At 42.2% G+C, this 15257-nt stretch overlaps 1 protein-coding gene across 3 annotated transcripts in view; it reads left to right on the top strand.

Annotated features, from left to right (window-relative positions):
* Positions 1–3044: 3044 nt before the first annotated feature.
* The window catches only part of ACSM5 (acyl-CoA synthetase medium chain family member 5), a 29451-nt gene continuing 17238 nt past the window's right edge, over positions 3045–15257 (top strand). For all 3 annotated transcript variants that reach the window (XM_030800125.1, XM_030800119.1, XM_030800127.1), the window contains exons 1-6: positions 3045–3176; positions 4943–5161; positions 8822–9032; positions 9988–10195; positions 12037–12180; positions 14724–14877. In XM_030800125.1, the coding sequence (XP_030655985.1) occupies positions 4958–5161; positions 8822–9032; positions 9988–10195; positions 12037–12180; positions 14724–14877 (921 nt within the window). In that variant the 5' untranslated portion in view covers positions 3045–3176; positions 4943–4957. The remainder of the gene's footprint in view (positions 3177–4942; positions 5162–8821; positions 9033–9987; positions 10196–12036; positions 12181–14723; positions 14878–15257) is intronic.

Genomic DNA, 15257 nt, shown 5'->3' with positions numbered 1-15257 from the left:
TTTTCTTGCCAGTTATTCCTTTTCTGGATGCTGTGTTTGCAAAGAATTCCTGGGATGTGTTTGACTCTTTTTTCTCCCAGGCCCAAATCAACAATCTACTCTGGCATATATTATTTTGGCATCTTTCACACTTGTCAACTGTTAATCACAAACTAAAACACTTGGGTTATTGTCCCAAATGTCCTTCATTCATTTTGCTTCACTCTTGCACACAGTTAGTTGTTTCTTGACATAACATAGGCACTTTTATGATGATACTCATTTACCGATAAAGCTGCTGCTGCTTTTTTTTTTTTTTTTTGACAGAGTCTCGCTCTCTTGCCCAGGCTGGGGTGCAGTGGTGCAATCTTGGCTCACTGCAACCTCCGCCTCCTGAGTTCAGGTAATTCTCCTGCCTCAGCCTCCCAAGTAACTCAGATTACAGGCATGCACCACCATGGCCAGCTAATTTTTGTATTTTCAGTAGAGACGAGGTTTCACCATTTTGGCCAAACTGGTCTCAAACTCCTGACCTCAGGTGATCCACCCACCTCGGCCTCCCAAAGTGCTGGGATTACAGGCATGAGCCACTGTGCCCGGCTTAAAGCTTTTTTATAAAATAACATTAATTTCTTTCTGATTAGCAAAGAACAGGATTTAATTTCTAAAACATAGAACATACAGAAAAAATGAGTTAATTAAAATCATACATCATCTTACTTAGAGAAACATTCATATTTTATTATGTATGGGATTAATATATACTTTTTAAAAATAAAATTATGATTATATTGTCTATAAAATGTATCCAGTTCTTTCATTGAACATTTATGAAACATTTGTCATGTCTTATGATTATATATTCTTCTAAAAAGTACTGATGGAGAGTAGTGATACTGAGATTAGACTGCCGGAAAAATAATGTCCAACAGTCCGTCCACCCCTCTGAGGGTAGAGATTGTATCTTTACATCTGGCTGCAGATTCAGAGATGAGGTTGTGTCCTGGGTCGCAGTAGAGGACTGAATGCTGAGCGAGTGGACACTGAGGGCTCAGAAGATGGTTCCCTGTGGCCAAGCTTGGTGGCAAGGGAGAGGAGCTGCCTGTGTGGAAATGGGCCAAACTGGCCAGGCCAGGAAATGAGACAGAGTCACGGGGGAACAACATACAGTGATGGATAAAAATCCAGGGTGATGTTTGAATCACTGCAAAGATAGGCAGTTAATGGCTCAGCATCCTCTCTGTAGGACACTCATAACCCTGTCATTTGCAACAACACGGATGGAACTGGAAGTCATTACATTAAGGGAAGTAAGCCAGGCATAGAAAGCAAACATTGTGTGTTCTCACTTACCTGTGGGAGCTAAACGGGAAAACAAATGAACTCATGGAGACAGTAGAAGGACGGTTACCAGAGGCTGGAAAGTGTTGCAGGGAGTTGGAGGAGAAGTGGGGATGGTTAATGGGTACAAAAAAGTAGTAAGAACGAATGAATAAGGCCTAGTATTTGCTAGCACAATAGGATGACTATCGTCAAAAATAATGTAACCATACACTTAAAGTAACTACAGTAGTATAATTGGATTGTTTGTAACACAAAGGATAAATGTTTGAGGTGATGGACACTCCATTTACCCTGATGTGATTCTAACGCACTGCATGCCTGTATCAAAATATCTCATGTAACCCATAAATGTATATACCTACTATGTACCCACAAAAATTAAAAATAATTTAAAAGGAACTTCAGAGAACAAACAACAAAAAGACCGGTATGTCTGGAGCAGAGTGAGACAGGAGGTTTGAGGAGAAATGCTTGCAGGAATTCCTGTGGGGCCCTGTAGGCAATTGCCAGGACTTTTTTTTTTTTTTTTTTTTTTTTTTTTTGAGAGGGAGTCTGACTCTCTCCCAGGCTGGAGTGCAGTGGCGCCATCTCGGCTCACTGCAACCTCTGCCTCCCAGGTTCATGCCATTCTCCTGCCTCAACCTCCCCAGTAGCTGGGACTACATGCCCCTGCCAGAGTAGCTGAGACTACAGGCACCCACTAGAGTAGCTGGGACTATAGGGGCCACCACGCCTGGCTAATTTTTGTATTTTTACTAGAGACGGGGTTTCGCTGTGTTAGGCAGGATGGTCTCAATCTTCAGACCTCGTGATCCACCCGCCTCGGCCTCCCAAAGTGCTGGGATTACAGGCGTGAGCCACTGCACCCGGCAATTGTCAGGACTTTGGCTTAGACTGTGAGTGAGATAGGGAGCTGTAGGAAGCTTTTTCAGAAAACCACCTTTGGGCCAGGTACAGTGGCTCACACCTATAATCCCAGCACTTTGGGAGGCCAAAGCAGGCAGATCACCTAAGGTCAGGAATTTGAGACCAACCTGGCCAACATGTTGAAACCCCATCTCTACCAAAAAATACAAAAATTAGCCAGGCGTGGTGGTGCGTGCCTATAGTCCCAGCTACTCAGGAGGCTGAGGTAAGAGGATCGCTTGAACCTGGGAGACGGAGGTTGCAAGATTGTGCCACTGCACTCCAGCCTGGGCAATGGAGAAAGAGCCTGTCTCAGAAAACAAACAAACAAAAAAACAAAAAAACCCAAAAAACTTCTTTTGGCAGTGTGCAATTATTATTACTATTTTTTTGTAGTAAATTTACAGACTTGTGCAGTCATGACCACAATCCAAATTTAGAACAATTCTATGACTTCAAAGGGATACCTTAGAGCCATTCCCTGGAACCACTCCTCTATTCTCTCTGTATCTACTGGAGGGTTCGAAGCAGAAAAGAAACAAAGTCTGCCATATTATTATCACTATTGCACCTTTTCTGTTAAAACATCATAATCTTCCTGTTGCTTTTTCTGATTAGATGGCGACTTGAATTTTTAGGGAATATATCCACCAGTTTGGGTGCACCCACCAGGCATGACAGTTGAGGTGTGATCTTCCAGCCACTGTGAGTACTGAGAAAACTTGGCAGGGGGCCACTGTCACTGGCTCAACGCACCCTGACCAATTGAAGCCACTGTGTCAGCTGCCGGGTTCTGGCTCCGCCCACTCTTGGCTGCATTTGGGGCTGAAGTTCCCTGTGGGAGGCTGTTTTCTGAGGGAGCCGAGTGTTTACAGGCACTCAGGCCTGCTCCGCTCAGCTGAAGCAGAAAACAGAGACCTTCTGCAGTGCTTTCGTTCAAGAGGAAGGTAATTTGGAAGAAATTTTTCAGATGAAGGTGTCAGCTGCCTCTGAGGCCTTTGCTGATTAAACCAAGAAGTGACATCTGAAATGGTGTCGGGGAATGGGAAGGAGGCCTGGGGATTCTAAATTATCAGCTGTTTAGGTGCCTGAGGAATCCAGGTGTGGGAGACTGAGGAAAAGGACTCGGGCAGAGTTCAGTTCAGGGGAGGTGAGGGGCAGGAGAGGTGAGGGGCGGGAGAGGTGGGTCAGAGAAAGGAAGTCTCTGAGGCTGCAGGCCTAGGCCTGGTGGCCACTGCAGAGGCTGGGGCCTATGTTTTTCCAGGAAGTGAAACCTGAAAGTCACTTTTCCCCTTTAAGCTTCACTTTCTTTATCTGTAAATGGAGAAAATAACATTTACAGCATAGAGTTGTTACAAAGATTTAATGAGAAATAATGTCTCTAAGCACTTTTAAAATGCTTGGTACACAGTAGGCCTTCGATAGACTGAAGCTGTTACAGTTTTTCTCGTTGTGCCACGTTATTATTGTTGGTTGTTATGACCATATTTTGTTATTATTATTACTAAGTGGAATTTAGTGCAAGGAAACTGAAACGCAGGTCACATGCAGCTCCCGGGCCAGTGCCTCTCAAACTTTAACGTGCATATGACTCATCTGAAGATCCTGTTAACTTGCAGATTCTAATTCTACATATGTAGGGTGGGGTCCCATCTGCTTGTCCCAAGATCACACTTTGAGTAGAGAGACACTAAAACTGGGCTGGGCACAGTGGCTCACATCTGTAATCCCAGCACTTGGGAGGCAGAGTTAGGAGGATCACTTGAGGCCAGGGGTTCAAGCCCTGCCTGGGCAACATAGTGAGATCCTGTTTCTACAAAAAAACCAAGTTGGCTACACATGGTGTCTAGTGCCTATAGTCCCAGCTACTAGGAAGCCTGGGGTGGAAGGACTGCTTGAGTTTGAGGTTGCAGTGAGCTATGATGGCACCACCGTACTCTAGTCTGGGCAACAGAGTGAGACTCTGTCTCAAAAACAACAATAATTAAAATTGTAAAAATAATAAAATTAAATAAAAAAATTAAAAAGACACTAAAAGCACATCATGCCATACAGCAGCCACTTGTGGCTTTTGAGCGCTTGAAGTGTGGCTAGTCCAAATTGACATGTGTTTCTAAGGGTAAAATCTATTTCAGATTGTGAGGACTTAGTACCAAAAAAACAAAAAATAAATAAAAGTATGTAAAATATCTCTTTAACAATTTATTCTTCTATGGACTATGCATTGAAATGGTCACACTTTGGCTCTATCTGGTTAAATAAAATGTATTATTATAATAAATCTCACCTGTTTCTACTTTTCTTAATGGAAGTACTAGAACACTGTACATTGCACAGGTGGCTCACATTCTATTTCTATTGGACGGTGCTGCCCTAGAGCTGTCCTAAGCTTTGCAAGGTCAGTTCAGGATTGGCCAAAAGCTTTTTGAGGGATTCCCTTTGAAGTATTGAGCCTTGAGAAGTGGGCTCTGAGTTCTGACCTCAGACCCAGAGACCCACAAGTCAGTGAGAGGTCAAAAGGACGGACCTCAGGGTCAGAGGAGAGAAATGACCATCACACAGCAGAACTGAGACTGAAGGTGGAGAGTTTGTTCTACAAGTCAGTAGGGACCACAGTCACCATCAGCATTGACCACAGGTTTCTCCTAACCTCCGTGTTGTCCCCAAAGCCCAGAATTTATGACAATGCCCTCTTTCCTCTCTTTGGTGACAGACAGGAGGCGACCCCATGAGACCATGGCTGAGACACCTAGTCCTCCAGGCACTGAGGAACTCCAGGGCATTCTGTGGGTCTCGCAGGCAGCCAGCACATCTACCTGTTCCTCAGAAGATCGTGGCCACCTGGGAAGCCATCAGCCTGGGAAGGCAGCCGGTGCCTGAGTACTTCAACTTTGCCCATGACGTGCTGGATGTGTGGAGTCGGCTGGAAGAGGTGAAGCCTGTTCTATCCTAGAGTCCATCTGGGGCATCTGAGGCCGCCCTCACGTACCACAATGAGACTCAAGGCTCCAAGACATGTTGATGAGGAAATTTGGACCTGGGAATTTTGCTAGTTCTAAAATGTAAACTGTTGGCATGTGAGACTTAGGAAAAAAATTCTGAGTCAGAATTAAGTTTGTGATAATTTATTACAGCAGCAATAGATGGGATTATTCAAAACCAATACAGATTTTGGCACCAAGAGTAGTAATGAGAGCTGTAATAAATACCAAAGGATGTGAAAGTAGGTTTGGAACTAGGTGATGGGTAGAGGCTGGAAGAATTTTGAGGAGCACAGAAAAAATCCTAGATTGCCTTGAGCAGACTGTTAGTAGAAATGCAGATATTAATGATTTTGCTAGTGCGACCTCAAAAAGAAAGGAGTATGATAGATGAGACTTGTATTGTTTTAAAGAATCATGAACCATGAACAGACTGTTAGTAGAAATATGAACATTAAAGGCACAGATGATAAAAACTCAGAAGGAAATGAAAAATGTAATATCAGAAACCAAAGGAAAGTGGATCCTTATTATAAAGTCGCAGAAATTTTGGCTGAATGGCGTCCTAGAGCTATATGGATAGAATAACTTATAAGGGATAAGCTTGGATATTTAGCTAAGGAGATTTCCCAGCTAAGTGTTAAAGATGTGGCCTGATTTCTTCTTGCTGGTTATATTACAATGCTAAAGGAAAGAAAGAGATAGAGGAAAGAATTGTTAAGCAAAAATAGAGCCAGAACCTGGTGGTTTGAACAATTCTCAGCCTTCCTATATTATAAAAGACATTAAAGTTAGGATATTCAGTGTCAGAAAAGTATGCTGCAAAGGGAAATCCAAGAGTGTGGTTGGACAATCTTTTGCTAGCAATTCGAGTATCAAAATGTCACAGAGAGCTTTTTAAAGAGATTAGACAAAGTTCCTCAGTTCCTTCAGCCATGGAGGCAGAAACCAGCAATAGAGATGGGATTCTCTGGAAAAGATCTGTGGAGGAGCCACTTCCTTAATGGGGTGAATCACTGAGACATACACGAGAGAACCACTAGTTTCTTGAGAATGTTTTATCAGCAGAAACACTGCCATCTTGTACTGGACAGAGAGAGGAAAATATAAAAGAAGGCTGTTGGACTCCCCAAATTCTGCAGGCAGGAAACAGGTGGTTAAATCTACTTAGCTGCAAACATGTGTTACCCTTCTTGTAAAAGAAAAGATGATTTAGGGCAGAGTTGTTAATCAAGAATGTGGAATTGGGAGCCCAGAGGGTGGAGCTGAGCAACTAGAAGGCAAAGCCACAACCACAGAGGATTAAGGGCTTTGAAACATAATAGAGTTTTCTCAGTTGGATTCAGAGTTGCTTGGGATTGGTGACTCATTGTTTTCCTTTTATTTTAATTCATTGTTTGAATGGATATGTCTGTGACTATTACGGTATCCCTACTTCATCATTGTATTTTAAGAGCAGATAACTTAGTACTCAATACTCGAGTAAGGGGCAATAAAAAATGAAGTTAAGAAACGATGTCATTTACTAATAGCATCAAAAAGAATGAAATACATGTAAATAAATTTAACCAAAGAAGTATAAGGCTTGTACATGGAAAATGACAAAACCTTACTGAAATAAACTGGAAAAGACGTAAACAAACAAAAATACACCCCATGCTCATAGATTAAAAGAATTAATATTGTTAAGATGAAAATACACCCCAAATTGAGCTGCACATTTAATGCAAACTTTATCAAAATCCTAGGAGACTTGTTTACAGAAATAGACAATCTGACTCAAAAACCCCTATGGAAATGCAAGGGACCCATAGGGACGAAAACAACCTTGAAAAAAAAAAAGGAGACTCACACTTTTTTATTTCAAGTCTACTGCAAAGTTACAGTAACCAAGACAGTGTGGCACTAGCATAAGGATAGACTTGGATAAATAGGTATGAATTCAGAGTCTAGAAATAAATCCACAAATCTATGATCAATTGATTTTCAACAAGAGTACCAAGACAATTAAATGGGTGAAATAATTGTCTTTCCAACTAATTATGCTGGCACTACTGTGTGTTCACATGCAAAAGAATTGAGTCTCCTACCTGACACTAAATACAAAAATTAACTCAAAATGTATCAAAGACCTAAATGAAGAAACAAAAAGTATAAGAAAATTTTTAGAAGAAAGCATAGGAGTATATCTTTGTGACCTCTGATTAGGCAATGGTTTCTAAAGCAAAAGCAACAAAATAAAAAATAGATTAATTAGACTTCATGAAAATTAATAGTATTTATATATCAAAGTAAAAAGCTCACAGAATAGGAGAAAATATCTGAAAAATCACATATTGGTTAAGGGTCTAGTATCTACCATACATAAAGAACTCAAACTAGACAGTGAAAAAGACAAATAACCCAATTAAAGTATGGGCTAAGAATCTGAAGAGACATTTCTTTAAGGAATATAAACAAATGGCCAATAGACACATGAAAAGATGCTTAACATCTTTATTCACTAGGGAAATGCAAATCCTAGCCAGAAGGAGATACCACTTCATAACCAGTGGTATGGCAAAACAAACAAACAAACAAAAAAAGGTACAATAACAACGGTTGGAGATGATGCAGAGAATTAGGACCCTATGACATGGCTGGATGGAAATGTAAAATGGTGCAGTGCTGTGGAAAACAGTTTGGAAGTTCCTCCAAAAGTTAACACAGAGTTATTATAATACTGACCCAGGAATTGTACTCCTAAGTATATATCCAAGACAGTAGAAAACATGTGCTCACAGAAAAACTTGTACATAAATCCTCATAGCAATGTTATTTATTATAGCCAAAAAGTGGAACCAACCCTAATGTCTATCAACTGATGAATGGATAAACAAAATATGGTCTATCCATACAGTGGAATATTATTCAACCATCAAAATAATATAATACCAATTCATGCTATGACATAGATAAATCTTGAAAGCATTGTACAAAGTGAAAGAAACCAAACATAAAGCTACATATCATATGATTCTATTCACATGAAATATCCAGAAGATGTAAATCCATAGAGACAGAAAGCAGATAAGCGGTAGCCAGGAGCTGGAGGAGGAGGGAAAGGGAAGGGACTGCTAATTTGTACAGTGTTTCTTTTTAGGGCAATAAAAATGTTTTGGAATTAGAGAATGGTGATGGTTACACAACCTTGTGAATATATTAAGAACCAGTGAGTTGTGCACTTTAAAATGTTGATTTTTATGGTGCCTGAATTATATTTCCATAAAAAAGGGAAAAACAGAAAACAGTGCAGATCATGTGCTACCTTTTGCATTAAAAAGATAGTAGAAAAAAATATATATGCTTGTGTTTGCCTAAAGAAACTATGGAAGGATATGCAAAAAACTAATAAAATTGGTTACTTAGTGAGGCAGAGGAAGTAGAAAACAGGGCAGATAGGTACAAGGAGGGGAGCAAGCCTTTTCAATGCATGTCTTTCCATATTGCTTTGCTTTTTGAACCCTGTAAATTTTATATTAACTATTATAAAACATTAAACAACAGCAACAAGCAAACAAAAATTCTCAATAAATTGCTTCTATTTTTTTTCTGCTTGTACCGCCATCTAGGCTGGACACCGCCCCCCAAATCCTGCCTTCTGGTGGGTCAATGGCACAGGAGCAGAGATCAAGTGGAGCTTTGAGGAGCTGGGGAAGCAGTCCAGGAAGGCAGCCAATGTGCTGGGGGGTGCATGCAGCCTGCAGCCTGGGGACAGAATGATGCTGGTACTCCCACGGCTCCCGGAGTGGTGGCTGGTCAGTGTGGCTTGTATGCGGACAGGTCAGTAAGCAGGGCTGGGAATTTTAGTTGGGGGAAGACACAACCTGCCAGAGCTTTGCAGTGTCCACAGGGTCTTGAAGATGGAGCAAAAATAAGCCCTATGTGGAGTTGTGTTTACTTCCTATTTGCCCAACAATCACAGACTTGATTGTATAATAGGGGCCAGACAATGATGTAATTGATAAAAGCAGGCCAGTGCAAGGCAGTAGGGAGTGGTGACGACTGCAGCAAACTGGAGATCACGTGCTTTATCAAATGGGGTCGCTGCTTCTCAACTTGAAGCAAATGTTCCCATTACAGAATTAATACCAGTGTTATCAGAACTTCTGACTTGTAATGGAAAACTCTGGATTTTTATGAAAAATCCTCCTGTCTTTTAATGTTGGCATCTATCATTTAAAAAAGTCCTGACTGGGACAAATCAAGCATATTTTCTGCTAGTTGTGGTTTGGGAGCCTTGCTTTAGTTGCTAGAATTTTACCCGAATAATGCAGTTATAGATGAGGGACGCTTATAACCAATCTGGGTTAGTTTCACTCTTAGACTTTATGATTCTCGTTATCACAGCATCATCCAGCTCCCAAAGGAAGGAAGATAAAGATGAAATAAAAGAACCAGTGATATTATCCCTTGCAGGAGGTTAGGGGGACAGGTCCTCCTGTTGTCACGAATGTCCAGGGCAGTGAAACATCTTCTTAGAATGGTTCCTTCAGCAGAGAAACAGAGGAGGAAAGAGGCCACAGTGAGCCTAGCAAGCCTCTGCTGATGCTGAGTGAATAAGCGATCATGCACTTATTCAGAAGGCTAGGGTTTTTAGGCTGTTATTATTATTATTGTTACCTCTTCCAGCTCAGACATTCCAACCCTCCCCAGCCCCTTCCTGCCCTCATCTCTTACCTCTATACCCAAGGCCTTCCCCACTATCCAGTCAACATCCCCTTCTGTTTTATGCCAGGGACAGTGATGATTCCGGGTGTCACTCAGCTGACGGAGAAGGACCTCAAGTACCGGCTGCAGGCGTCCAGGGCCAAGTCCATTATCACCAGTGACTCCCTAGCTCCAAGGGTGGATGCCATCAGCGCCGAATGCCCCTCCCTCCAGATCAAGCTGCTGGTGTCAGACAGCAGTCGGCCAGGCTGGTTGAACTTCAGGGAACTCCTCCGGTGAGTTGGGGCTCTCCAGGAGAACAGCAGAAAAATGAGGTCATTTCCCCTTTAAGCAACAAAAGATGAAATGCATTGCTGATTTCACACATAGAGAGCGAATCAGAGAGGAACACTCCCATTGGCAGCCAGATTGACCTGAGCATAATCCTGGTCCCTACCTTAATGTTCAAAGTCCCTCATTCAGTCAGTGCTGGATTTGTCAACAGCTTTTCTGTGCTTCATTTGCTTCTATAATGCGGTAGTAGTTATTGGAGCTACCATTCAGAGTACATGAAATAACCTATATGGTGCATTTAGCACATAGCAGGTGGTCAATTAATAATAAACTAGTGGCCATGTATTGGGTACTTAGTGTATTGCTAGATACTGTGCTATGTAAGCCTTCACCTTCATTCATTCATGCAGCAAAGATTTAATGAACATCTGTTTCATGACAAGCATTGTGTTTGGTGTTCAGAACGCCATAATGGATAAAACATCATCTTATTTAATCCCTGGAAAAGACATTATGATGGGCCCTTTAACCCAGTTTTACAAATGAGGAAACTGAGACTTGGAAAACTAAAGTGACTTGCCCAAGGTGCTAAAAAGTAGTCAAGTCAGGAGTGGGCAGAGGCGAGACCATATTTGCCTTGGAGCAAGGGCCTGGTGGAAACCCATCTCAGAATTCGAGACTTTGTCCTGATTGGAAGCCAGAACCCAAAAGGAGCCTCTCAGGGGCCTGAACCATTGAGTCACGAATGCTCATCCCACAGACCAGCTGCATCAGATTCACCTGGGTGCTGTTTTGAATACAGATGACAAGGCCTCACATCTGACCTACTTAACCAGACATAGCTGAGCAAGAGCCCTGGGGATCTTTTTTAAAAAATCAGCCCATAAGGCCGGGTGCCGTGGCTCACGCCAGTAATCCCAGCACTTTTGGAGGCAATCCCAGCACTTTTGGAGGCCAAGGCAGGCAGATCACCCGAGGTCAGGAGTTTGAGACCATCCTGACCAACATGGAGAAACCCCGTCTCTACCAAAAATACAAAATTAGCTGGGCCTGGTGGCACATGCCTATAATCCCAGCTATTCAGGAGGCTGAGGCAGGAGAATCACTTGAACCCGGGAGGCAGAGGTTGCAGTGAGCCAAGATCACTCCATTGCACTCCAGCCTGGGCCACAAGAGAGAAACACTGTCTCAAAAAAAAAAAAAAAAAAAAAAATCAGCTCATACGATTTTGACGAGCTGTCAGGTGGGCCTAGATCAGTGGTTCTCAATTTTGGCTGTTAGTAGAATTACTGAGAAGCATTTAAGAAAACACCAAAGATTCTGATTTTATTTTAGTCAGAGTGGATACAGACAAGTTTCTTCCAAAAATTTACCAGGGGACTTCATGATGCAGCCAGGGATGAGAGCCAGTGGATTAGCTGATCATCCAGATCACAGAACTTTGGGAATTACCCAGATCTCAAAACCCCATATTGGGGAAAACCTTTAGAAAAGAGCTCTAAATTACTAGAAATTGGGATGGGGGTGGAAGCTGTGCCTAAATATGCAGAATTATAGACATGGACGTGTGTGTTCTACCAGAAAGTCCTCATACCTTGGTAAGAAAGCACTTTTGGGTGAGTTATTTAACCATTTTGAACCTCAGTTTCCTTGTCTGCAAAAGGGTTATAATGATAGTACCTACCCCATGAGGTGGTTGCAGATTACCCAAGCCAGAGCTTTCAGCACAGCACCTCACACGTGGTATTTCTGAAACGGTAGTCATATTGTTGTTATACATATTATTGGTGCTACTAACTGTTTTTACTATGGTAGTGCCACCTAGTGTTTTTACGTTTTACAGGGAGGCATCTACAGAGCACAACTGCGTGAAGACAAAGAGTCGAGACCCGCTGGCCATCTACTTCACCAGCGGAACCACCGGGGCCCCCAAGATGGTCGAGCACTCCCAGAGCAGCTACGGACTGGGTTTTGTGGCCAGCGGAAGGTACCAGAGCAGCTTGCCTAGAGGATCCAAGAACAGAAAGTGGGGAGTGGTCTGGAGGGGGTGGTGTGAGGGGAAAGGTGTCAGGAGCTGAGGTCAGAGAGCCTACAGAATTACTGAGAAGCCAATAGGAGCAGCTTAGGAAGGATCTTGATGGTTCTGGATTTTACTCTGAGTGAGGTGAAAAGACACGGGAGGTTTCTTTTTAAATCATGGCTATATATATATATATATATATACACACACACACACACATATATATACACATACACATATAAACATATATATACATATATCATAAATGTACCCTTTTAACCATTTTAAGTGTACAGTTTAATGTCATTAAATACATTCACATTGTTGTGCAACCAGGATCACCATCCATTTCCAGAATTTACTTTTCTTTCCAAATGAGAACTATGCCATTACCCAATAATACCCCATTACCCAATAACACCCCATTACCCTCTCCTCTCACCCCTGGTAACCTCTATTTTACTTTCAATCTCTGTTAATCTGGTACTGTAGGTATTTCATGTGATTGGCATCATGCAGTCTGTCCTTTTGTATTGCAATTTGGCTTCTTTCACTTAGCATAATGTCCTCAAGGTTCATCCATGTCATAGCATGTGTCAAAATTTCCTTCCCTTTTAAGACTGAAAAATATTCCATTGTAGGGCTAGAGCACATTTTATTTATTTTTATTTTTTATTTTATTTTTATTTTTTTTGAGACAGAGTTTTGCTCTTTTGCCCAGGCTGGAGTGCAGTGGTGCGATCTCAGCTCACTGCAACCTCTGCCTTCTGGTTTCAAGTGATTCTCCTGCCTCAGCCTCCCAGGTAGCTGGGATTACAGGTGCCCGCCACCACACCTGGCTAATTTTTGTATTTTTAGTAGAGATGGGGTTTCACCATGTTGGCCAGGGTGGTCTTGAACTCCTGACCTTGTGATCCTCCCGCCTTGGCCTCTCAAAGTGCTGGGATTACAGGCATGAGCCACTGCACCTGGCCTTGACCACATTTTAAATAATCCATTCACCTGTTGATAGACACTTGGGTAGCTTCCACATTTTGGCTATTGTCAATAATGTTGCTATAAACACTGGCATACGAGTATCTGTTAGAGTCTCTACTTTTACTTCTTTTGGGTAAACATGCAGAAATGAAATTGCTGGATCATATGGTAATTCTATGTTTATTTTTTTTTGAGAAGCGTTGGATATTTTGAGCAGAGGATTGACATAATCTGTTTTTTAAAGGCTCACTCAGGATGTTGGGTTGACAATGAAACTGTAGGGGAAACAGGTAAAGAAGATGACCGGTGCATTAAGAGGCAAGCATGGTAGCTTGCCCCAGGGGCTGTAGTGGGAGAAGAGATGAGATTCTGAATGTATTTTCAACCTAGACCCAATAAGACTTGCTGACGGAATAAGTGTGGAATGAGAAGGAGGAGTCAAGGATGGCTCTAAGAGGAATGGCCTGAACAACTGGAAGCACTAAATGATTGGGGAAGACCTGTGGGATGAGCTGTCTGGTGGGAAGAAAACAGAGTTTGTTTATGGAGTTGTCAATTCGAGAGTCTTCTTAGACATCTCCATCCCCTTGTTAAAAGTGGAGATGTTGAGTGGGCATTTGGATACACAAGTCTGAAGTTAATGAGAAAGATTCATGCTGAACTTATCAGTGTAAAGATAGTATTTAATACCATGAGATGGGATGAGATCAGCAAAGTGCAATATAAACTGAAAAGACAATGGGTCTCAGGACTGAGTGCCTGGGGCATTTCTGCACTGAAGGGGAAGACCAGGAGGACTCAGCAGAGGAGACTGAGAAGGGAACAGCCAATGAAAGGGGGAGAACGAGGAGTGCGTGTGTCCCAGGATTCAAGTGCATGACCGCTTTTCTGTCTTCCATGTTTGCAGACACTGTTTCTCATTCCTGGGATGCTCCTGCTTCTCTACCTCACCTATATAATCCCTATGTATTGTTTATGTCTAACTCAAGTGTCACCTCCTCTACCAGAGCATTTCTCAGAAACCCATGTCCATCATTGCTCTGGGTTAGGTGCCTATTCTCTATAATTGCACAAGGCTTTGTGTTTAGCTCTATTAAAACATGCTCTCTAGGGGCTTCCTAGATATTTATACTTCCTAAACTATCAGGCCCTCAAAGCAAGGCTAATCGTTCATTTCTATATCCCTAGTGCTAAGTCCAGACTAAATGCTAAATAAATGTTGGCTAAACAAAGTGACCTTAGCACAGAGTATTGAGGTTAATTTTTTTCCCTTATGTATCACATACATTGGACTATGAACTTTCTGGAAACTCTTTTTGCTTCTGTATTCTTAGCCTAGGGCATAGGTACATGGAAGATGCTCAATAAATGCTGGTTGAGACAACAGTTGACTTGATGGTTCTTGTTCAGGTTTCACAAGTATAAGTGAGTACCCACTGAGCAGGGCTCCAAATGTGGTGATATAGATAATACAATCCTTTTTAAAGGTAGAGTCATTGCCAAGGGTACTGACATTCTCTAATTTTTGGCAGACAGTGGGTGGCTTTGACCGAATCGGACATCTTCTGGAACACGACTGACACTGGCTGGGTGAAGGCAGCCTGGACTCTCTTCTCTGCCTGGCCTAATGGATCTTGCATTTTTGTGCATGAGCTGCCCCGAGTTGATGCCAAAGTTATCCTGAATGTAAGAGGAAAAACCAACAATACCCCATATGTGTTGGGTACAAATGAGATGAGTGGGATACAGATTTCAGGCTGCAGGAGAAAACACATGAATCAGTGAATTTAAGGCTTCTTTGGTGTGGCTCCCTGGCTTTCCATAATCTGGTTCCTGACCACCTGGTTCCCTTCAATCATTGCCTATGCTCTAGCTAGATTCCTAGATGTAAGACTATTTCATTGCTATTTCTCCTGCATGGGGTGCCCTTGTCTCCACCACTTTCTTCCCAGTGCTCCTGCCAAAACCCTAGGTATTTGTCAAACCCTTAGGCAAAATCAGTCTATGCCTCGACTCCAAATGCTACTGTCCATGGTGCTTAACATGAGTAGTTGGCCCAACTAGAG

Source organism: Nomascus leucogenys, chromosome 2 (genome assembly GCF_006542625.1).
Source record: "Nomascus leucogenys isolate Asia chromosome 2, Asia_NLE_v1, whole genome shotgun sequence".
Classification (NCBI taxonomy): domain Eukaryota; kingdom Metazoa; phylum Chordata; class Mammalia; order Primates; family Hylobatidae; genus Nomascus; species Nomascus leucogenys.
Note: the sequence above shows the minus strand (reverse complement) of the source record. Positions and strands in the feature narration are given on the sequence as shown.